We start from the raw sequence: 25082 nt of genomic DNA on the forward strand, positions 1-25082 counted from the left end.
TCTCCTCTCTCTCTCTCTCTCTCTCTCTCTTGATTTCGCACCGAAGAGAAGAGCCCACTTACCTTTCGTCAATAAACAGGTTATTTGACCAAAGGAAAAAACCGAAAGGTTTTTCAATTAAAAGTTCCTTTAAAATAGTCTTTAAAACATTTAAGCTTTGAAAGAAAAAAGAACAAAACGTCAGAATCGAGTTGCTCTTTCTGCAAAGTGAAACCGTGATACTCTCTCTCTCTATCGTAACGATAGAGCGCAAACTGCGTAGCATAAATAAACTAAACGTTAGTTCATCTTTGAAACAGTACGAAGACTATTCAAAAAAAAAAACTATCATAAAATATTTACTAAAAATATTTCATTTAATAAGTTTTAAATCATTAGCTCTGTAAAAGTTATTTACGATTGAAAAGGGCTCAACGTTGTTTAACTTCGGTTTCCAAGTTAGGACCGCCTACTCTCAGGAAAGGTCGCATATAAACAAATCATTAAAATTTATTTTGATGTTTATTATAAATGGAAAGCTAATCGAAGAGGCCTAATAAAGGCGGTTGAGATATAAAATATATAGAGGAAAATCTATAATTAATTTATAACGTGATAAGATAATTGCTAAAAGCCTAAAACACACTTCCGTCTAAGGGAAGGGTCGGCCATTTAAAAGTCAAAGAAAGTCCATACTCTCTCTCTTGTCATCAAAAATTAAATCTATCCAAAAACGAGTTCAAGATTTAAGATGAAGATAAAACACCTGCACTGCGAAAGCTCAAACCAAAATGAAGTACTTCACCAAATATGTTGAGAAAACTCCAGGTTCTACAGCGAGTATTGATACGTCTTGTCGTCAACGTCGACAGAGAAGAATTGAAGGGTTTGTTTACATGCAAGAGTGGTATCTGGCCGATAGTGGCGCTGGTGGGCACACCCGCAACCTTCATAGCGATCGCTCGCGAGTTTTTGAGTGTGTTTTCTGTCGAGCCGCAGAGTTGCAGCTATTATATATTCACCGGCTAAGTTAAATATTTAAAAAGACATCCTTGTAAAAGTGAAAGCAAAACTGAAACAACATAAGCCTGATTTAAGTGTCTCTAAATGTATAATTTTATACACAACACCAGAATGAATATAAGCTTATTCATAGTAACAGTGAATCATAGTTCCCTACTAACCAAAATATATAAGCAAAGTTGAATGAAAAGCTTGCAGAGCTGTCAAACTACAAGTATTCAGTATACTGTAGAACATTTAATTAAATAAATCCATTTTTTTTAATTGATTGATATTTAAAGGTGAAACATTACTACAGAAATCAAAATACTTCTGCAAGCACAACTGAAAGACGTCAACAAAACGGACACAGGGAATTGACCAGACTGAAAGTAAGGAAGCTTTGCGGTTAAGATGCCAGGTGAGTGACCCCTTTTATTTATAAAGTAGATCTGTGAATCCCACTAGTTTCACAAAAGGCTATGGTAAAATAATGAGTGTATGATGAAACAAACTGAAATTCTTGACATATTTTCTATAATGAATTTATGAATAGCATCTGTTATTGGATTTAAATCCCCTTTATATATGTTGCCATAACTCACATAGGCAATGGGTATGACATACACTAAAAACAAAAAAGTCATAATGGTACTAACCACCTTATACTGGTAGTGTAAATGGCTACAGAACTCAGAAAGGTTAAAAAAAATCTTAATTGCATTTGTAACCAAACTTTAAATATAGGTTACATATGCCATGGCAGATTTTCCAGCTGCAATTATAATTTAGCTCAAAGTTCTTAAAATGAAGTACAATGCTGAAGTCCTTACCAGTTTAATTTGAGAACGGTTTTATAAATTGTATCTTTTACTGTTCAAACGATGCAATATATTTTTTTTTTTAATATTTATCTTCATTTAATCCACAGCCGCAATGTCCCTTTACAAACAAAATATTTTTCTTTATCACACTTGCGCCGGTTCTTCATTAGAGTCTGTAACCAAAACTTCTCTATTTTCATAAGTCCAAAAGCCATTGAGATCTATAAGTATGCTTGTAACAACATCACCCTGACCACAGTTTATCAGATCTTGCAGTGTAATTTTGTATGGATCCACTGGTTTAACCATATCAAATATCTCATCCTTGACATCTTCAAAGCTTACTGGCTCCTGATTATGTTGTCTCATTTGATCCTGTATTGACCTAAAGAAATAATTGAGGGTAAAGACATTCAAGTGCCCTCGTCCATCGATATCCAGAATCTTAAAGAAATAATGCAAAGCCTGTGGGTCCTTTTGATTTTCTAAAGCCAGCACAAAGTCAAGATAGGTCTTATAGTCCATTTCACCTTCGTACGTCAGGCACTCTTGGAAAACGCGGTCGATGAAAACCGGGGTCAGGGTTCCCATGCCGTAGCGTGAGAGTTCTTGTTTCGACAACATGCCATTGTGATCTTTATCAAGGTTAAGATAGACACCATAAACCCTCAATGCGGAGGGAGCCGAAAACCAATTATTCTGCTGCTGATCTTTCGGGAGTTCGTCGTCACGAAGTTCCAGGAGATCATCGAGAAAGCTACAAGCAAGAATATCTTGAATTCTTATCTGTCCAGTACGCATAGGATCTAGAAAGAAGAAAAACTTACGAACTGCTGTACAAACATAAAAGTTATGGAATGACTTCTCTAGACCATCTAATTGTGGTAGAGTTGGAATGAGTTCAAGAATGTAATTTTCCAAATCTGATTCTCTAAGGAATCCCTGACCTGTAACATCATACAACGACAATCCAATCCGAGTCTGATGTAACCACACCTTTCGCATGACGTAATTAAAGAAATTTATTATTGAAATACGACCGTAAGGGTCATTCTGCAGTAATTTACAGAATGTAGAAGGCTGGAAGTACTGTTTACACTTGGATCCTGCTTGTTCTCCAACCTTTAAGAAATCTTCATAATTAATCAACTGCTCTTCTCCACCATGATTTGGCCCAGACTGATTCTTATCTAAAAGAATCCATAAGTTTTTCAGTTCTTCATTGTCAAGTAATTCCCTACTTCTCCTTTGAAGGAATATAGCACGCGATTCTTCTCGTAATTTCAGCAACATCTGATCGTCATCTGGAGGGAGTTTGTGATAAAACCTCGGAATGGCTGCAAATTTTTTCTCTCTACACTCGTTGTTGATTTTTTTCCATTCACAATAATACTTTTCAAATAAAGCATCTGTATCTTTATCTGCAGCAGCATCTGTGGTTTCATCACTAGATGTAGCACTCAATCCTACTTTCTTTCCTTCTTGTTTCTTCAAATGATCCTGTAGTAACAGTTTTAGGTCCATTGTACTGAAGTCTACAACTGTTCATAGATTCAAAGACAAAGAAAACATTCCACCTGTAATAGATAAAAAATTCTTTTAATTTCAATACTTTATATAAATATCATAAATATATCTACAGCACTTAATCATAGCGTTTCTCTTCCAACTCGGCTTATTAAACCAATCGTAAAATATTGGTCCTACACCCTGTATGGTTTTAGTTATCAAGCTAACCATATACTGTACTTTATTTTGCCTTCATATGCTTTAACCCTTTTACCCCCTAAGGACGTACTGGTACGTTTCACAAAACTCACCCCCTTTACCCCCATGGACGTACCAGTAAGTCCTTGCAAAAAACTGCTATTTACATTTTTTTTTTTTGCATATTTTTGATAATTATTAGAGAAACTTCAGGCATTTTCCAAGAGAATGAGACCAACCTGACCTCTCTATGACGAAAATTAAAGCTGTTAGAGCAATTTAAAAAAAAAATATACTGCAAAATGTGCTTGAAAAAGAATAACTCCTGGGGGTTAAGGGTTGGAAAGTTCCAAATAGCCTGGGGGTAAAAGGGTTAACCCTTTTACCCCCAGGCTTTTTGGAAATTTCCAACCCTTAACCCCCAAGGGGTTACTTTTTTCCAGGCACATTTTGGTGTATATTTATTTTAAATTGCTCTAACAGCCTTAATTTTTGTCATAGAGAGGTCAGGTTGGTCTCATTCTCTTGGAAAATGTCTGAATTTTCTCAAAAAATTATGAAAAATATGAAAAAAATAATTTTTATAGCATTTTTTTGCAAGGACGTACCGGTACGTCCATGGGGGTAAAGGGATGGCTTTTGTGAAACGTACCAGTACGTCCTTTGGGGGTAAAAGGGCTAATATATAAGTCATACTCTAGTATTATGTTCTGTTTAAACTGATATGACTGTACTAATTTTACATTACACACTTTACTTCTTGTACAATATTCATGACTTACTGTGTTTCAAGTACATACAGTATTGTTTAACCTTATGAAAATCACATTGAAGATGACATGCAGTCTTTTACATGGATATACCTTCAGCAAAAGCTGGTTCAAGTTTGTTTACTAGCAACATGCAAGTAAAAGTGTAGGGGTACCACCTATTCAATTGACAAAATCCTTTGGCAACAGGGGAAAATGTGGAGTCAGTTAAAAATAAGAATGGGATTACTGACTTCAATTTTTTTTACCTATGAAAAATACAAATTATCTTAAAAATGTTATTTTCATTAGTAAAATAAATTTTTGAATATACTTACCCGATAATCATGTAGCTGTCAACTCTGTTGCCCGACAGAAATCTACGGTCGGGATACGCCAGCGATCGCTATACAGGTGGGGGTGTACACAACAGCGCCATCTGTGGTCAGGTACTCCAGTACTTCTTGTCAACACCACCTCAATTTTTTCCTCGGTCCACTGGTTCTCTATGGGGAGGAGGGGTGGGTCAATTAAATCATGATTATCGGGTAAGTACTGTATATTCAAAAATTTATTTTACTAATGAAAATAACATTTTTCAATATTAATCTTACCCGATAATCATGTAGCTGATTCACACCCAGGGTGGTGGGTAGAGACCAGCATACATGTTAACAAAGAAGCTAAGTATCTCGTATTTTATTTTATTAGTTATTCAAAAATAACATAAAATAAATAAGTACCTGGTAAGGAAGACGACTTGAACCATTACTCTGCCTTTATTAAGTACGTCTTCCTTACTGAGCGTAGCGGTCCTCTTAGGATGCTGAACGACTCTTAGGTGCTGAAGTATAAAGGGCTGCAACCCATACTAAAGGACCTCATCACAACCTTTAACCTCGGCGCTTCTCAAGAAAGAATTGACCACCCGCCAAATCAACAAGGATGTGGAAGGCTTCTTAGCCGACCGTACAACCCATAAAAAGTATTCAAGAGAAAGGTTAAAAAGGTTATGGGATTATGGGAATGTAGTGGCTGAGCCCCCGCCTACTACTGCATTCGTTGCTACGAATGGTCCCAGGGTGTAGCAGTTCTCGTAAAGAGACTGGACATCTTTGAGATAGAATGATGCGAACACTGACTTGCTTCTCCAATAGGTTGCATCCATAACACTCTGCAGAGAACGGTTCTGTTAGAAGGCCACTGAAGTAGCCACAGCTCTCACTTCATGTGTCCTTACCTTCAGCAAAGCAAGGTCTTCTTCCTTCAGATGAGAATGTGCTTCCCTAATCAGGAGCCTGAATTAGTAAGAAACTGAGTTCTTAGACCTTGGAAGAGAAGGCTTCTTGAAAGCACACCATAAGGCTTCTGATTGTCCTCGTAAAGGTTATGACCTTTTTAGATAGTACCTAAGAGCTCTAACTGGGCAAAGTACTCTCTCCAGTTCGTTCCCCACCAAGTTGGACAGGCTTGGGATCTCGAACGACTTAGGCCAAGGACGTGAAGGAAGCTCGTTTTAGCAAAAAAACCGAGCTGCAAGGAACATGTAGCCGTTTCAGATGTGAAAACTATGTTCCTGCTGAAGGCGTGGATCTCACTTACTCTTTTAGCTGTTGTCAAGCACACGAGGAAAAGAGTTTTTAATGTGAGGTCCTTAAAAGAGGCTGATTGGAGAGGTTCAAATCTTGATGACATAAGGAACCTTAGGACCACGTCTAGATTCCAGCCTGGAGTGGACAACCGACGTTCCTTTGAGGTCTCAAAAGACCTAAGGAGGTCCTGTAGATCTTTGTTGGTGGAAAGATCCAAGCCTCTGTGGCGGAAAACCGCTGCCAACATACTTCTGTAACCCTTGATCGTAGGAGCTGAAAGGGATCTTACGTTCCTTAGATGTAACAGGAAGTCAGCAATCTGGGTTACAGTGGTACTGGTTGAGGAAACTGCATTGGCCTTGTACCAGCTTCGGAAGACTTCCCCTTTAGACTGATAGACTCTGAGAGTGGATGTCCTCCTTGCTCTGGCAATCGCTCTGGCTGCCTCCTTCGAAAAGCCCCTAGCTCTTGAGAGTCTTTCGAAAGTCTGAAGGCAGTCAGACGAAGAGCGTGGAGGTTTGGGTGTACCTTCTTTACGTGAGGTAGACGTAGAAGGTCCACTCCTAGAGGAAGAGTCCTGGGAATGTCGACCAGCCATTGCAGTACCTCTATGAACCATTCTCTCGCGGGCCAGAGCGGAGCCAACCAACGTCAGCCGTGTCCCTTTGCGAGAGGCGAACTTCTGAAGTACCCTGTTGACAATCTTGAACGGCGGGAATGCATACAGGTCGAGATGGGACCAATTCAGCAGAAAAGCATCCACGTGAACTGCTGCTGGGTCTGGAATCGGAGAACAATACAACGGGAGCCTCTAGGTTATCGAGGTAGCGAACAGATCTATGGTTGGCTGACCCCACAGGGCCCAAAGTCTGCTGCAAACATTCTTGTGAAGGGTCGACTCTGTGGGGATGACCTGACCCTTCCGGCTGAGGCGATCTGCCATGACATTCATATCGCCCTGAATGAACCTCGTTACCAGCGTGAGCTTTCGATCTTTTGACCAGATGAGGAGGTCCCTTGCGATCTAGAACAACTTCCACGAATGAGTCCCTCCCTGCTTGGAGATGTAAGCCAAGGCTGTGGTGTTGTCAGAGTCCACCTCCACCACCTTGTTAAGCTGGAGGGACTTGAAGTTTATCAAGGCCAGATGAACCGCCAACAGCTCCTTGCAATTGATGTGAAGTGTCCTTTGCTCCTGATTCCATGTTCCCGAGCATTCCTGTCCGTCCAAAGTCGCACCCCAGCCCATGTCTGATGCGTCCGAGAAGAGACGGCGGTCGGGTTTCTGAACAGCCAAAGGTAGACTTCCTTGAGAAGAAAGCTGTTCTTTCACCACGTGAGAGTAGACCTCCTCTCTTCGGAAACAGGAACTGAGACCGTCTCTAGCGTCATGTCCTTTATCCAGTGAGCAGCTAGATGATACTGAAGGGGGCGGAGGTGGTGTCTCCCTAACTCGATGAACAGGGCCAGCGATGAAAGTGTCCCTGTTAGACTCATCCACTACCTGACTGAGCATCGGTTCCTTCTCAGCATGCTCTGGATGCATTCTAGGGCTTGGTAGATCCTTGGGGCCGACGGAAAAGCCCGAAAAGCTCGACTCTGAAGCTCCATACCCAGGTAGACAATGGTCTGGGATGGGACGAGCTGGGACTCCTCAAAATTGACCAGGAGGCCCAGTTCCTTGGTCAGATCCATAGTCCATCTGAGAATCTCCAGACAGCGACGACTTGTGGGAGCTCTTAAAAGCCAGTCGTCTGACGGAGCCGGACACAAGATCATGGTACTGCTGCACAGTCTGTGAACTGTCAACCATGGGGAAGCGAGGAAGTACAGCGACAACCCGAAACTGTCTAGACTGTCTGGGTCGTACAGACAACTCCTTATCGGGTTGCTGAGGTTGCCGCACTGCGTCACAACAAGTCACTTCTGCTGGTTGTTGAACGTCTTCCCAGTGACACACTGACTCCGTAAACAAAAAATCCTCTAACAAGGACTAAGCTTGGACTGCATGTCTTGCAACAAAGCTCAAGGTCTATGGGAGCAGGTGTGGTAACAGACGGGGTTAGCGACTGAAGCGGAACCATTACCCTCCCTGGAAGCATGTTATGCTTAAATAAAAGTCCATAGGAGGCTAAGCAGCTAAAGGCTCCTCTCCAAATGACAGAGTCCTCAAGGGAATATCAGAAGGAGGGAGAATAGCACTTTCTCATCTACAGGAACCATATCCGAGAAAAGCTAAGTTCTCTCAGTGAGGGTTACACTGGTGCAAAAGCAGCAGACCAGAAGGCAACGTTATGAAACTGCTTGACAGTCTTGTGAGTTGGCAACAACCAAAGATGTGTGACTGAGGAGCATGCGGTAAGGTATGCAGAGCATGCTGTATGCAGAGCATGCTGTATGTAGAGCATGCTGCACGGTATGCAGAGCATGTTGCATGGCGTGCGGCTTATGCTGCATGGGATGAGGCTCATGCTGCATGGGATGAGGCTCATGCTGCATGGTATGAGGCTCATGCTGCATGGGATGAGGCTCATGCTGCAAGGGATGAGGCTCATGCCGCATGTGTTAAGGAGGATGCCGCATAGTATGAGGCTCCTGCCTCATGGGTTGAGGAGGTTGCCGCATAGCATGAGGCTCCTGCCTCATGGTTTGAGGAGGATGCCGCATAGCATGAGGCTCCTGCCTCATGGGTTGAGGAGGATGCCGCATAGCATGAGGCTCCTGCCTCATGGGTTGAGGAGGATGCCGCATAGCATGAGGCTCCTGCCTCATGGGTAGAGGAGGTTGCCGCATAGCATGAGGCTCCTGCCTCATGGATTGAGGAGGATGCCGCATAGCATGAGGCTCCTCATAGCATGAGGCTCCTGCCTCATGGGTTGAGGAGGATGCCGCATAGCATGAGGCTCCTCATAGCATGAGGCTCCTGCCTCATGGGTTGAGGAGGATGCCGCATAGCATGAGGCTCCTGCCTCATGGTTTGAGGAGGATGCCGCATAGCATGAGGCTCCTGCCTCAAGGGTAGAGGAGGTTGCCGCATAGCATGAGGCTCCTGCCTCATGGGTTGAGGAGGATGCCGCATAGCATGAGGCTCCTCATAGCATGAGGCTCCTGCCTCATGGGTAGAGGAGGTTGCCGCATGGCATGAGGCTCCTGCCTCATGGGTTGAGGAGGTTGCCTCATAGTGCTGGAACCCGGCAACTCCCGATGCGGCAACTCACGCATGAAAGCAGGAGGCGCAGCAAGAACATGCGTCTGGCAGGGTGGACTGCGCATCGGAGGTGGAGCTCTCACAGGTGGAGGGTGGGAGCAGGCAGCCGCAGTATCTGCTGAGCGCACAACCTCGGCGGGTTGTAGGTTAACAGGCTACATTGTCAACCTTCCAGCATGATACTCCTGTATGAAGGAGCAAGCTGAGACTGTATAGTCTGCAGCAAGGACCACTAGGGTCTATGAAAGACAACAACAAACGGAGCTACTGTCCGTTGAGACTGAGGGTCTAAAACAGCTGGTGCGGCAACAGACGGAGTTACTGCCTGTTGCGGTACCACCTTGCCTCTCTGGGAGGTGTGCAGTTGTCGTACTGCAGCAAGTCCGAACTGACCCAGTGCTAATGGCTACACCTAGGAGTTGGACTTGCGCGGAAGGGACCGACTTGCACTTAAAAGCTGCAAGATTTGGTCCATGGTTTCTGCGAGAAACCTCTTCCGCAGACGAGGAATAAATGGGCTCTCTCGTCTTTGTGTGGGTGGGGTGATCACGTCGGCTACGTGAGTTGGTTACACCCGAAACCACGGAGGGAAACGTCTGTTCGTCGATCAAGGCCTGATGAACCCATAAGTCCTTCGACGTTACTTCTCCCCTGGGCTTGGGAGCTTGTAAGAGGTCCCAGACTAGGCGAACAACTGGCACGAACAGACGAACCCTCGAACGCAACACTGTAACACTTTGCGCTTATCACTTTATCACTTTTGATTTTCTGTTTGCACTTATTTCACTGAACTCGAAACTTTAAGTGGTTTGTACCTGAAACACGCAATTCTATCCTTCATTAAAAGTTAGTAATTGCGAAAACAGTATTACAATGTAACAGAAAAACATAATGAAAGATAAATAATTCAGTGGCTGGAAAAGAGACTAAACACTAGATCAAATAAACTACGTTTAAAATCTCTCACCGCATAAAGCCTGGGAACAAGAATAAAACTCTAGAAACGTTTACCTTCTTCCCCTAAAGAGACTAGGGAGAAGAGCAAAAACGATAACAACGTTACCCGCTTGAACGAAACGTTTATCCTCCTCTCTCTCCCTCCGTCTCTATCTCTCTCTCTCTCTCTCTTGACTTAGAACCTGAGAGATGAGCCCAATTATATATATCGTTAAAACATATTATTGTTAAAGGAAAAAAACTGAAAGATTTCCCAAATAAAAAGTTCCTTTATTAGAATTAAAACCATTTAAGCTAAGAAAGAATGAACAAAACGCTAGAATCGGTTTACTCTTACTGCAACGTGAAACCGTGAAAACTCTCTCTCTATCGTAACGATAGAGCGCAAGTTGAACGTTCTGAACGTCAACAACTGCAGAGACAAAACAAAACGTTAGTTCAACTTGAAAACAGTACGAGACTATCAAAGAAATTCTTTCAAAAACATTAAAATAGCATAATATGTTAACAGGTAAAAACGAAATGACGGGCTCAATGTTAATTAACTTCGGTTCCAAGAAAAGACCGTCTACTATTAGGAAAGGTCGAATATAAACAAACATAAAAATTAATTTTAATAAGTTTATAATAAAAGGAAGTTAATCGAAGAGGCCTATAAAAGGCGGAGAGATATAAAATAAATCTATAACTTTGTTAAGCAAAATTAAGAAAGAGAGTCTATACTCTCTTCGACACCAACACTTCCGTCTAAGGGAAGGGTCGGCCATTTAAAAGTGAGAGAGAGTTCATACTCTCTTCGTCACCAAAATCAAATCAAAAATTAAATCAAATTAATTCCAAAAACTTGCTAAGCTAATGATAAAGCTTCCTGAATAGCGAAGGCTAAACTCTAGAGCAAATACATCACCAAATCGTGAACAATAACTCCAGAATCAACAGCGTATCCATGTAGGTCTAGCCGGTGGCACGACAGAGGAAAAAATTGAGGTGGTGTTGACAAAAAGTACTGGAGTACCTGACCACAGATGGCGCTGTTGTGTACACCCCCACCTGTATAGCGATCGCTGGCGTATCCCGACCGTAGATTTCTGTCGGGCAACAGAGTTGACAGCTACATGATTATCGGGTAAGATTAATATTGAAAAATCAATCATTAATTTTTGTGAGAATACACACCTTTTGAACATGAGTGGGGAAAGGAAGACTCCTTTAACCACTACTCTGAAAATATAGGAATGCCCAGTTTTCCAAGTGTGTGATAGAAATATCAGACCAGAAGGTAGAAATATTGGTACCAATGAATGAAATACAAAACTGTCTTATTACCTTGCCATTCTTTTTGAAAGAGAGATGCAAGGAGTTGTATCTACCAACTAAAGTAGACACTTGACTACATTACATCTGACCAGACCAGGATGTACATGGGGTTGTGCAAAATAACTTACATAGAGGAGAAAAAAATCACCTTCCCTTCATTTTACCTCATGCCAAGACTTAAGCTAAATTCCTTTTCGTCCAATGAACTGCAGGTCACTAAAACAATTTGCTGAGGTGTTAAAAAGGCTATGGCAACATCTCTGAGGTATAACAGTACACCCACCTGTCTTGATTATGCCAATGAGCAAGTTCCCAAGAAGGCCAAGAGTGGAACAACACTCCTGACTGGAGTAAAGAACCAGCTGCCTCACCTGGCAACTTGTGTACCTCATGACTTTTTAACGCAGAACAAAACCTTCTTAAGTATCGTTTTGTGCCTGATAGAACTACAGTACTGTATTGTTGTTATCACCATCATTTTTATTACTGTATTATAATCATTACTCATGTTATTCTTATGATTATTATTACATTATTGATATCATTACTGCATCATTTTTATTATTATCACTTTTACAAAATCTGCTACCCTACTTGGAGAAGCAGAATGCAACAGATCCCACAGTCCAATTAGGTAAACCAGCTAAGTGTGGGAAAGAAATGGAGAGGCTACGAATAAAAGAAATATATAGTATCCTCAACAAAAACCAGGCTCCAAAAGAGACAAACTGAATGTTTCTTGAAAGTGAAAAACTTACTATCAAGAACAACACCTAGAATTTTAAATAGGCAAATATTATAAACCCAACTGTTGGGCTGGCAGTGAAGACATTTTTTTTTGTTCACCGGATGGTCAAGTCAGCCGGAAAATATGACAAATTCGGAGATAATTTGTATTTTTCCTAACTATACAAACCTTAGCTATTTAATATGGGTTTTTACTTTCGGTGTAGCTGAAATGACGAGCCATTAGAATTTTAACAAGGGTTTACTACCCCACCGCTAGTTAGCGGGGGGTAGGGAGGGTAGCTTGCTACCCCTCCCCCTCACACACACCTGTGCTTGAGCTCACTTTGCTTAGAGGTAGGACTTCAAGGGGATAGGGCTGGCAGGCAAGTTTGATTAAATAGCTAAGGTTTGTATAGTTAGGATAAATACAAATTACCTACAAATTTGTCATTTGTTCCGTAACTGACATACAAACCACACTATTTAATATGGGTGACTCACCCGTTAGGAAGGGTGGAAGTCCCAGCCAATACTGGCTTTTGGCTTTGCCTGGGGACTCAGTATCTGAGTGTGCCAGCACTCAACAATAAGGAGTCCATGCACCTCGCTAGAACCTTGCAACGCAAGGGCTGCGGCCTACATAAGCAGTGTGTGAAGGTATGAAGTGTGACTCGTCCTAGGAAGTTGACCTGTAGTCCTCTAGATGGAAACTTTAGGCTAGGACTCTCCCAATACCACCTCGTCAGGGTATGGGGACGTGACAGTATTAGCTTAATACTAGGAACACAAGGAAACATGGTTTACCTGCAGTGGTTCGAGGTCAGCTGTGCAGAGAACCCAGGATGCTGCTTTCCCCAAGAGAGGGGAGAATGAAGAAAAGAATAAGGGCCGGATATATTTTTTCATTCCTGCAGACTAAGACCGGGTAACAATGCCCTCAACCTTCTGCTACTTGTCCATTAAGGAGCCTGAGGTTTTAAACCAGCTGTTGTGCAGCCACCACAGGGCCGATAGAAAACGTATCGAGCCTCCTGTGGGTCACGTCTTGCAGGTAGTAGGCAGTGAAGGTCGTCTGATGCTTCCACACCCCAGCTTGTAGCACCTGTGTCACTGAAAAGTTTTTCTTGAAGGCCAGGGACGTAACTACGGCCCTGACGTCATGTGCTCTAGAGCAACGTGACGGAGGAGGTTCTGGATTCAGGGACAGATGGATCACCCTACGAATCCATGCCGAGATGGCATTCTTGGTAACCCTCCTCTTAGTCCTCCCAGTGCTCACAAACAATGCCTGCACCTGGGGACGAACTGCAGCCGTTCTTTTGAGATATAGCCTCAGACTCCTTACTGGACACAGTAGGAGATGGTCTGGGTCATCTGTTACAGAACGAAGACTCGAAATCTGGAAGGAGTCGAACCGAGGGTCCGGCACTCCCGGATTCTGAGTCTTAGCAATAAACTCAGGAACGAATCTGAACGTTACCTCCCCCCATCCCCTTGAAGGGGCGATGTCATAAGAGAGACCATGAAGTTCACCGACTTGCTTGGCCGAGGCGCCAAAGCTAGTAGGAACACCGTCTTCCAAGTTAGGTGGCGATCTGAAGCCTGGCGTAATGGTTCGTAGGGAGGTCTCTTAAGAGACCTGAGAACTCGAACCACGTTCCATGGAGGAGGTCTCACTTCCGACTGAGGGCAGGTAAGTTCATAACTTCCGATGAGTAGGGAAAGTTCCAGCGAGGAAGAAATGTCCACTCCTTTGAGCCTGAAGGCTACACTTAAGGCTGAGCAATAGCCTTTCACCGCCGAGACTGAAAGGCGCCTTTCTTCCCGCAAATACACGAAGAACTCCACTATTGCTGGAATAGTGGCATCGCGTGGAGAGATACCCCTTCCACGACACCAACCACGGAAGACTCCCCACTTTGCCTGGTAGACAGATGCGGATGACCTTCGCAGGTGTCCAGACATCCTGACTGCAACTTGTTGCGAAAATCCTCTCTCAGTGAGATGCTGGATAGTCTCCAGGCGTGAAGTCGCGGCGAAGGTACGGCTTTGTGGAAGATGTTGGCGTGTGATTGTTTGAGTAGCTCATGTCGCGGAGGGAGTTCTCTTGGAAGTTCCGTTAGGAGTTGCAGAAGGTCCGGAAACCATTCCGCGTGATGCCATAGCGGAGCTATAAGGGTCATCGAAAGATTGACCAATATTCTGGTCTTGTTGAGCACCCTCCTCATCAGACAGAACGGAGGAAAGGCGTATACGTCGATGTTGTCCCACTGTTGTTGGAAGGCATCTTGCCAGAGCGCCTTGGGATCCGGGACTGGGGAGCAGTACAGCGGAAGCTTGAAGTTCAGCGCTGTAGTGAACAGATCCACAGTCGGGGAACCCCACAAAGTCAGGACTTTGTTGGCTACTAGATGATCCAAAGACCACTCGGTACTAACTATCTGAGACGCTCTGCTCAGACTGTCGGCGAGCACATTCCTCTTGCCTGGAATGAAGCTAGCCAATAGTGGAATCGAGTGGGCTTCGGTCCATCTCAGTATCTCTACTGCGAGATGGGATAGCTGCTTTGAAAAGGTACCTCCTTGCTTGTTGATGTAAGCCACTACTGTGGTGGTGTCGCTCATCGCCACCACAGAGTGACCCGCCCAGTATTGTTGGAACTGTTGAAGGGCCAGGAATACGGCCTTCATTTCTAGCAGATTTATATGGAGGCACTTTTCTGATTCTGACCACAGGCCTGAGTTCCTGTGTTGCAGAACGTGGGGCCCCCACCCTTTCTTTGAGGCGTCCGAAAATAGCATCAAATCTGGGGGGAGGAGGAGAAGATCCACTCCTCTTCGTAGATTCTCGTCTGTCACCCACCACTGAAGGTCCGTCTGTTCCGCAGGACCCATAGGGATCATGACGTCCGGGGAATCGTAACCCTGATTTCACCGAGACTTGAGTCGCCATTGGAGGGATCTCATCCTGAGGCGACCGTTGGGAACTAGACGAGCCAAGGATGAGAGGTGACCGAGGAGACGTAACCACGATTGGGCTGGAAGTTCTTCTCGTCTGAGGAAAGGACTTGCGACCCTCCTCAGCCTTGCTATCCTGTCGTCTGATGGGAAGGCTTTGTGGAGATTGGTGTCTATGATCATGCCTAGATATACCAGTCTTTGAGTGGAAAGCAGAGAGGACTTCTCAAGATTTACCATGATCCCAAGATATTGGCAAAGTCCCAGAAGTTTGTCTCGGTGTCGAAGAAGGGCTGACTCCGAGTCTGCTAGGATCAGCCAGTCGTCCAGATAACGGAGGAGACGGATGCCAATCCTGTGTGCCCACGATGATATTAGGGTGAACACTCTGGTGAAAACCTGTGGTGCTGTGGAGAGACCGAAACACAGCACCTTGAACTGGTACACCTTGTTGTCTAGGCTGAATCTTAAGTACTTCCTTGAAGACGGATGGACTGGGATCTGGAAGTACGCATCCTTCAGGTCCAGTGTACACATGAAGTCTTGCAGTCTCACTGCAAGTCTGACCGTGTCTGCAGTCTCCATGCTGAATGGAGTTTGCTTGACAAACCTGTTCAGAGCTGAGAGGTCGATGACTGGTCTCCAGCCTCCAGACGCCTCCTTCGAGGACCTCTTGGAGAGCGCCCTTCTTCAACATGGTCTGGACTTCTGCCCGAAGGGCTTGCCCCCTTGCTGATCCCATGGCAAGGGAGCTCAACGACACTGGATTCGCTGTCAGGGGAGGTAGAGATGTTGTGAACGGGACGCGATATCCTTGACTGACTACGGAAATCGTCCAGGAATCGGCCCCGAGTTGCTGCCACCTGTTCGCGCAACTTTGTAGGCATCCCCCCACTGGTGGACATGCAGGGGGACTGCCAATCCTAGCATTTGCGGCCTTGGCCGCTCCCTCTAGGATTCTTTCCTCCCCTGGAGGACTTTTTGCCTTTCTTGTCCTTGACAGGAAAGGGCTTAGACACCATCGTCTTCGCTGCTGCTGTCGGTTTCGTGGTCTTGGTAGGACGTGGTTGCTGGGGTGCTGGAGGTTTATAGGGCTTCCATGTTAGAGCCCTATGTGGGAGAGAGTCCTGGTTGGACTTCCTCCACCTCTCAGCCGCCTGCTCTACGTTCTTAGGCTCGAACAAGTTCTTCCCCATAACGGAAGAATGTCTGAGCCTGCTGATCTCGGTATTGGGGACCTTTTGATGGAATCTCTCAAACACCGCGTCTCGACATTTCAAGATGGTATTAGCCCACAAGTTCGAGACTTGGTGGGCTAGAAACTCAATCGTGCGAGTGCCCGAGAGTAAAAAGGTCTCCATGGCCTTCCTAGTACTTTCTTTGGACAAATTCTCTGAACGTAACAGGATGCCTAGGGACCCTAGCCAGATGCCCAGCCACGAAGTTGCCTGCATGGCACACTTCGCTACCTTCTCCTGGCTAAGGATCTCCGTCGCCGAGAACGAGACCTGCCGGTTGGAGAGTCTCTCTAGAGGGACTCCCCTGGTAAGCTCTTCCAAATAGTGGTGAAGGGGAAGAGCTAAACAAATCTCCTCAACGATGTCAAAGTACCTCCTCTGTTGGACACGAGGAGGTGGGAGGAATTTGTTGCCGGCACTGGATCGGCTGGAGGAGGCAAGCTCGGAGAGCTGGGCTTCGACCTTGTCTCTGGCACTCTTAACCCCTTGAGACCAGGGCAAAGCCGCACTGGCCTTTGAGGGTTTTTGAGTCCCAAAGACTCGGTCCAAGACCGTGTCTTTGCCCTCACGAGGGAGAATCTCTGGATCCGCAAACACATTGAGATTCCTCATAAGGGTCAGAACCTGCCAGAACGCATGCTCTGACTCCTGCAGGGCTAGCAGCGAAGTCTCCTGTCCCCAAAGGCTCTTCTTGGGGGGGACTCGTGGACGTTTTCCAAGTGCACGTTTTCCAAGTGCTTGGCTGGCTCCGGTCTAAGCCTTAAAGATGACTTCGGCGCAGTCTTGGAGTCCTTCGAAACCCTCCTAGGAGGGATGCAGGACTCCAACAACGATGGTGGGAGGCTCTTCTCCACCCCTACCCGAGAAGACTTTACAGCGCGAGGTGGGGTTTCCCTCATTGGTGCGATGGGGGAACGCCTCACTTCACGTGACTCCCGAGGAAGGAAAATCTTTGTCCGAAGGGGAGGGAGTGAAAGTCTGGGGGGGGTGAGGAGGCCTTCCTCAAGGACTTACGAGGAGTCAGCTTCGCCCTCGGAGAAGTTACCACGTTCGACACTCCTCTCTTCCTCTTCAAGGGAGCAGAAGCTGCCAATGATTTGTGGCCAAGCTCAGAGAGAACAGGCTTAAAAGCCTGCATGACCGCTCTGACCACGGACCCAAACCAAGGCTACTGACTGACAGTTGCGCTGTCAGAAACTCCCTCTGGAGGGAAGGGGATCGACCGATCCCTAGGAGGAGTTACCAAAGGGGGGTTCGCCTGAAAAGATGAAGGAGAAGAAAAGTCCCTGGACCTTTCCGGAATCTTCCCCCCCCCCGCCGGCGAGCGCGATGATGACCTGGTCGTGCGTTGTCCTGCAGCCTCGCGTGTGGGGGGTTGAGGATCACGCTGAGAGCGTGATGGCGCTCGCGCGATGGGAAATGCCCTGGGTCGTGCGCGGGCGCGCGAGGGCAATGGCGAGGGCCCGCAGGGGCGCGAGCTGACGAAGGCAGAGGGTGCTGAAGGATGGATAAGCGCTCGCGCGCGCGAAGGTGACTGTTTGCGTGGACGAGCAGGGTCCGGCCGAAGAGCCCGTGCGGGCAATACCGTTGGGCCCGCGCGCGCAGAAGAAACATCTCTTGCACGCGGGCGTGCATGAGAGCGCACATCCGGCTGTGGCGATGGGCACGCGTGCGCAAGCAACCTCGTGGGCCCGCTAGCGAAGGATGGCGCGCAGGCGGGGACCGATGGCGTGTTGGTGAGCGCTGGCGAGCAGGGGAAGCAGTTAGCTTCCCCACAGCGCCCAGATCAGAAGATCGTGGGCGCGCAGGACATCGTTGGCGCAGAGAGCGCGGGCGAGCGCTGGCGCGCAGGAGAACAAAGGCGCGCAGCAGGTTGAGGGCACGCAGTAGCGTGCTGGCGATCTGGAGAGCGCTGGCGCGAAGGTGTTCACTGACACGCAGGTGAGCACTGACACGCTATAACAGAACTTCTGCCGATGAACGCTTTCGCGCTGGTGAGCGTTGGCGCGCAGTTGAGACCTGGCGCGCAAGGGACGTATGCACTATCTTGCGCATACGCCCTTCATGCCCTGAAGGGACCGTTGCCCGTTTTTCAACAGGACGCGTTGGCGCCCACAGCGCGTCAGCAGCCAGGAACGGCGATGGCAGGTCAGCAGGTCTGACGGGTGGAAGGTCGGCGTGTCCTTTGTAAGGACGACCTTCCACCGAAGGAGATCGCGAACGATCTGCAGAGGTGTCCAGGGTTGCAGCTGGGAGAGTCGGAGAACGATAGCAAGGTTCCTCTGCGGCGGACTGCGGAGACGATGAACCGAAGAGGCGCCTCCTAACACCCTTGTGAGGTGAAGGAAGGCCTCTACGGCGAAGAGGAAGGCGGGCTTTACGCCTTATACGCCCTCTGTGAGTGAACTCCCCCGAGGGGGAGAATCACCGGCAGGAGAGACCGTTGGACTTAGTTCCTCCCTCGAAGGATGTGCAGAGGGAGGAACTAAGCCTTCAGCAGCAGCAGGATCATCACGAGCAGAGGTTTGAGATAACGCATCAGAAGCCACTGCCACGACAACGTCGACGATAGACAGAGGATCAACCTCTGCTAAAGTCGGCGATTGTTTGACAGCAGCCCCCAACTGGATCATGTCAAACAAGGCTTCCTTGGAGGGCGAACCCTCAAGCCCCAAGGAAGCACAAAGCTGAAACAAATCATCATTAGATACATGAATATTTAAATCCTCCCCCGGGGGAGGAGGAGGAGCTGCCTCGCTATAGGAGGCAACTCCCTCTCCCAAACCCCAAGATCGGGCAACAGAACTATGGCCTACGCTACCACTCGACAGTTTCTCGGAAGAAACCGATCGAGTGGGAGCTTCGGAGGAGTTTTGGGCCACGGAAGAAGAGCCCTTGGGATTTTCTCCTTTCAAAGAAACCTTCGAATGAGAAATATCCCGCCTGGACTTCTTCCGGCGCCGAGAAAACCTCTCCCACTGGGAGGTGGACCACTCCCTACAATCACCACACACTTTATTTCTATCACACCACTGGCCCCTACAATAAGGTCAAAGGGTGTGAGGGTCCGTATCAACCGCCGACATATATATGCCACAAGGGCGGTCGGGTAATCCAGGGCACTTTCGCATAGCAGAGGCCAACTTCACGCACACCTGTCAAAGGAAAAGTAAAAAGCATTAAATGGCTGTCAAAGAAGGCGAGGGTGAAAGCGGACACGTCCGACTACCACCCAAGCCGAGAGCAAAGTGAGCTCAAGCACAGGTGTGTGTGAGGGGGGAGGGGTAGCAAGCCACCCTCCCTAACCCCCGTTAACTAGCGGTGAGGTAGTAAACCCTCGTTAAAATTCTAATGGCTCGTCATTTCAGCTACGCTGAAAGTAGTAACCCATATTAAATAGCGTGCTTTGTATGTCAGTTACGGAACAAATATGGATTGGCCTAGCATCTGCCATCAGTCAGGTTGTTGACTTTGTTTTCTATACAAATTCCCTTCCTGAACCTTTCCAATGTGAGAATACATAGAACGAGGGAAAAAAGGAACGTATTTTAGCCTAACCACACAGACATAACATGGGGTGCTGGTCCTCTTCCAAGTTGTAGCTTCGCGCTCCAGCATCTGTTTGAACATGGACTTGGCTTTCATTTCCAATGATCAGACTAAATATATCAAACACACTTTTCTACCATAATTTTTAATTATTAACATGATCAATAAAATAAGAGCCATGAATATATTACATATTCCAGCATCAAAAATAAATAAGAGGTTTTAAATATAAAACATTGGGCCCTTTATTCTGCTTGAACAAGTAACTTATGACAGAAGCATGACCTACCAGCATTTTCCTAACCCACTGGGTGGAAGGAGACTCCTATGATATGTGCTGATGACAAAAGGAGCAAAATGGGTATTATTTTCATTAAAAACTGTAACTTCATTACTAGAGGTTTCCACCAGTAGTATATGGTATTCAAAATACTCTAGTGTATTTGCAAAGATCTATTCAATTATGCAAGTTTCAATGTCTTAACTAATATTGCATCATTCTATAATTGAACCATTTTGATAGTAATTTAAGTTTCATATACTATATTAACGCAAATAAAAAAGTAGCTTCCCCACTTCCCCATAAATAAAACAAATCCGGTATGTATGATAGAAGCCACTTTATTTTCAACTCTCGGAAACTTGTTTAGAATAAAAACTGTTCAGAATGTTCTAAATACCCAGGGTAAGTATTTACCATAGATAAAGAATTATTTTAAAAACCATCAAAATTGTCGTGAAATTCATAAGTCGAACGTGTTCTGTACCCTGCCACGCATTTTCTCGCTCCCATAGTTTCTAAAATTCCCTGTAGAGGGAATTTTGATCGATTCAATAGAGCGGCAGAATACTGAACTAATCGGCGGCTGCGACAATTTGAAACGACCGAATTGTACACCATTTGACCTGGGAAATTGCCGGGGGGCTTTCTTTATCCAATCAGAATCCCATATTCCCAAAAATTCAAACAGGGTAAGGGAGCATCAATCAAAGGTCGGAGATGTCCATATCTTTACTTATGCGTGCCAAGATGCAACATACCAGTGCTAAGATACTTGTGAATCGTTTTTCAAATCAATCAATCCAAGTATCTTAATGATTGTGAATTTTACCAAGAGTAATGAATTTAACTTTCTTTGTATAAAATGGGACTCTTGAGGGATTTTTTCGACATTTGTTTAAAATGTTGTATTGGTGAAGTACGTTACAAATACTGCATGACGGAAAATCATCAAATGATGGCCAACCTAAGTTTTTTGGTGGTGTTCAAACAGTTATTGCCATAAAAAGATTGCCCCTAATCATGGAAGCTTTTTTTCATGGTCAAAACTATCGTGCGAAGGTGTGTTCATTATTTTAGAATGTTTTACGTATGGTTTTCTCCAGAACCTGATTGGCCCCATGCACAAACAGTTTGCATTTCATAAGCTCGTGGATTGGTATAACTTCTGCCGCGACGTATGTGTGGACATTTTAGTGATGGACAGCAAGAAGATTGGCGGATCAGGACATATCATCGAGATAGACGAGAGTAAGTTCAGAAAGTGAAAATACAATATTGGCAGCAAGGTCGATGGCAAATGGGTGTTCGGCGGGATTGACAGGGAAACGTGATACTTTCTTCAGGGCTGTCGAGGATTGTTCGGAGGAGACATTGATCCCGATATTATTAGAGTTCGTTTATCCCGAAACTACCATAATTTCAGATGGTTGGAAGGCTTATAGTAATATCAAGGATAAATTTCTTCGACACCGCACTGTTAATCATAACGTTAATTTTCTCGGTACGAATGATCCCAGTGTGCACATCAATAACATTGAATCACAGTGGCAAATATTTAAAAGATCTGTACTACCTAAATTCGGGACACAGAAATATTTGTTCGATAGCTGCTTTGCTATGTATTTTATTGAAAAAAAGCTATTTGAATGATACTGGGTGTAAACTGAAGGCATTCCTGGAATTGGTCAAACTTCTTTACCCGCTCAATATCCGTGATTCCAAAAGTCCTGGTCCGTCCTAACACCCTATTCCTTCGCTAATTCCTGGTTCATCCAAACCACCACAAAAAAAGTTATCCCTTGGAAAGAAAAAGATACCACTCAAAGATTCCAACTTCAGTGACTTTGAGCAATGATGGTGCTGTTGCAAAGGCTACGATTCATCCCTGAACCTGGGGTAATGTAAGTAGAGCTATAGTATACTTGTTTCGTGTATGTATAATATCAACCACCTGTATTTATGATGATGGCCAATTAAGAATACGTCGGTGTAAGGGGGTCGCACAGGGGCGTTAGCCCCCCTTAGATAGGGACAAAGAATACGACAATTTAAGGGAGGTTACAGACAGGCATTAGCCCCCTGTTAGATAAGGACACGGCTTGTAGGTTAGGTTACGTCTTGTGTAGAGATTTTGCAGAACAGAGTTTTTATATTACAGTGGCAACGTCTTACGAACGGCTAAAAAGAAAATTCCCATTTTCGATGCACGCAAGAGAACCTGGCCGCTGATCTACAAAAGGATCCTAAAATCAATTTGACAAATAATAAGTTTAGCAAGATGGTGTTCTTGTGTTTGTTTCCCTTTAAAATAATTGTGTTGTTCAGTTTTAACTTTTGAAATTTTGCCACGGATATGTCACAACAAGCTAAAAACAACCACTTTGCCATAAATAAAATCGATTTGACAAGTAATAAGAGAGATTACACCTGTCCCAACGAACTACATTTACCCCGTCTCCGACTATGACCACGTTGACTACGGTAGGTTAGGTATTAGGTAAAGTTGTACTGTTATAGTTTGCACTGGTATAGATCCAAGTATGAAATACTGAGACCAATCGTTTTAAAGGAACCTCTTGTCCTGTACAATAGGAAATCCCGAAATAACTAGCAATACAGAACCAAAAAGGCAGCCCCCAAAGTAAAGTAAGAAAGTAAATTTAAATAAGTAAACAGCCAGAAGTTTGACCGCTCAGTATGATGTCAAACTTGCAGGACACTACTATCGGACTGTACTACGTTATATAGTTTGGATAATCTTTTAATTTTGTACCTTAACATACCACGTTGCCATTTTCTCAACGATTTGCTAAAAATAATTGTTTTTAAAACTTGAAATGATAAAAAATGGACGTACCTACCTCTTGCTATTGTGACGTGAGATTTGTCAAGACGGCTAACATTCAGCCTTACAGAATATGTAAACAAACATTACAATGACTCGTGGTGTTTCTCAAAAGACTGGATATTATTACTTATATTATTTCATCCATAAAAACTGTGCACAGCGAGAAAAAACATATGAATAAATTATTATGATGAAACGTACAAAGAATAATACCGTATAATTTATTTGAAAAAATACAATAAAAAGAATGCTAGCAAAGGGTAGGATATGCCACCTTCCTATAACTTCGCTGTGGTTGCTAGTTTATTATAAGTAGGACTACTATAATTTGGTTGAAGTAATTATTTCACCCAGAGAAACTGTGCACAGCGAGAAAAAACATATGAATGAATTATTATGATGAAACGTATAAAGAATAATACCGTATAATTTATTAGAAAAAAATACAATAAAAAAAATGCTGGCAAAGGGTAGGATATGCCTCCTTCCTATAACTTCGCTATGGTTACTAGTCATTATAAGTAGGCCTACTATAATTTGCTTGAAGTAATTTTTTGTGTTTATTCATCCTCTTTGCAGTTCATGTAGTATTTACATAAGCTATAATTACCTTCCTTCAATAACAGATTGAATTCCTATCTATCAGCTATTCTGACGCTGTTTTCTTTTATTCACAAAATATTCACAATGATAATTAATGATGACAGAAATAAAGATGACAAAGGAAATTATATAAAAATCCTATTTATATGCGTTTCTCACTCCTAATAGCAATAATGTGGCAGCTTTCAAGAAAAACCTGAAGACTTATCTTTTTAGAAAGTGTTATAATAGTGACCTGAAAACTATTAAGCCTGAATACAAATGCTAGCGAAATAACTGATAACGATACAGAGCAAAATATTAACTGGAAAGAAATTATTTTTTCACACACCAAGGCCCGCCTGAACAGACAGACCTTTAGTGTTTGATGGAGGGCGAGAAATAAACCCGTAAAAGTAATACAAAAAGTGTGATTACTGATATTTATAACATTTGTATGACATCTAAAAGATATGGGAAATAGGAAAATATTCTTCTCGGGCTTCATAAATATCATCATTATAGGTATTGGGATGAAAAAAAAAAAACTTAGAGCGTTTGAATGAACTGAATAACGTAATTCGACCGTTAAAAAGCAGCTTATACCAGTGGAATGCCAACAGCAGTCCATAAACCAGAGGAACCCTCTCGCCTTCTGCATTTTTAGTAGGGAATAACTGTTGTCTCATTGGCTGATTTGTCCTCTGTTGTGATTGGTGGTTGTATGTGACGTCATGCAATCGTATTTTTTGAGTGGATTTAACTGGGTTGGGGTGAAATACCTACACATATTTCATATAAATTTATGGCTTAAAAATAATTTGTTTAGGAAAATAAGTTCAAATACGTTAAAAATTTGATAATGAAATATACAATGAATCTTGTTAAAGAGCATAAGTTAAACAAATATGTCATCTTCCAAGTCTTACTTGTTTGTGCTTTTGGCTACGATGCTAGATGTGTGTGTGTGTGTGTGTGTGTGTGTGTGGGTGTGTGTGTGTGTGTGTGTGTAAGGCTGTAACTGAAGGGAAGCACCAATTACAACTGAGAAAGATTTAGCCAATCAAAGGACAGGAATTTACTGCAAAGAGACAATACACTGGGTTTTATAAGTTGCTGTTCGAGGAACATGTCTGAATTTCGATGAAATCGCTTTAAAAGCTCTAAAAGATTTTTTCAAGTGAATGAAAGATATATTTTCTTCAAAATATATAGAGACAGTCCCTTGGAAGATGCTTTAACAATACAATTTATTAGATGGGTAGATTATTATTAATAAATCATTATTAGTGACGTCATCAAGAGTAGGATGAAGTTTACATCTTGTCTTTTTGCTTCTTCTGTTTACTGGGCTGAGTGAGCCATTATTACTACTATATCATGCTCAAATAATGATGTAACTACGTAACTTTAATTAGTATATTGTTACATTTCAAGTATAATGTAACTGAAATACGTTTATTCGGAAATACTGTATGTCGTCATAAAGGGTAGAAGTGATAACTTGAAACTGCAAATTTTATGGAAACAAATTCAAAACAGTCATTTAGAAATAAAATGT

At 44.1% G+C, this 25082-nt stretch overlaps 2 protein-coding genes across 5 annotated transcripts in view; both read right to left on the reverse strand.

Moving 5' to 3' along the window:
- Positions 1-1953, reverse strand: part of LOC137642788 (guanine nucleotide-binding protein subunit beta-like protein 1) — an 18973-nt gene extending 17020 nt beyond the window's left edge. Inside the window, exon 1 of one of the 2 annotated variants that reach the window (XM_068375640.1) lies at positions 1815-1953. The gene's annotated coding sequence lies outside the window, so the exon portion shown is untranslated. The remainder of the gene's footprint in view (positions 1-1814) is intronic. The other variant, XM_068375641.1, reaches the window with a different exon arrangement.
- On the reverse strand, positions 1938-23062 carry LOC137642785 (serine/threonine-protein phosphatase 2A regulatory subunit B'' subunit gamma-like). 3 transcript variants are annotated; one of them, XM_068375636.1, is made up of 2 exons: positions 22953-23062; positions 1938-3382 (listed from the first exon to the last, which is right to left on the reverse strand). In XM_068375636.1, exon 2 carries the CDS (start codon positions 3327-3329, stop codon positions 1950-1952), a length of 1380 nt encoding a protein of 459 aa, XP_068231737.1. In that variant the 5' UTR covers positions 3330-3382; positions 22953-23062; the 3' UTR covers positions 1938-1949. The 3 variants fall into 3 exon arrangements, with proteins under 3 accessions (XP_068231737.1, XP_068231738.1, XP_068231739.1); XM_068375637.1 differs by having other exon boundaries at positions 22949-23051; XM_068375638.1 differs by lacking the exon at positions 22953-23062 and adding an exon at positions 21791-21891.
- Between the last annotated feature and the right edge of the window lie 2020 nt (positions 23063-25082).

Source organism: Palaemon carinicauda, chromosome 6 (assembly GCF_036898095.1).
Source record: "Palaemon carinicauda isolate YSFRI2023 chromosome 6, ASM3689809v2, whole genome shotgun sequence".
NCBI classification, from domain to species: domain Eukaryota; kingdom Metazoa; phylum Arthropoda; class Malacostraca; order Decapoda; family Palaemonidae; genus Palaemon; species Palaemon carinicauda.

Bases quoted from the DNA above. Each gene is read 5' to 3' on its own strand.
- LOC137642785 (XM_068375636.1), bottom strand. From the start codon at position 3,329: ATGGACCTAAAACTGTTACTACAGGATCATTTGAAGAAACAAGAAGGA.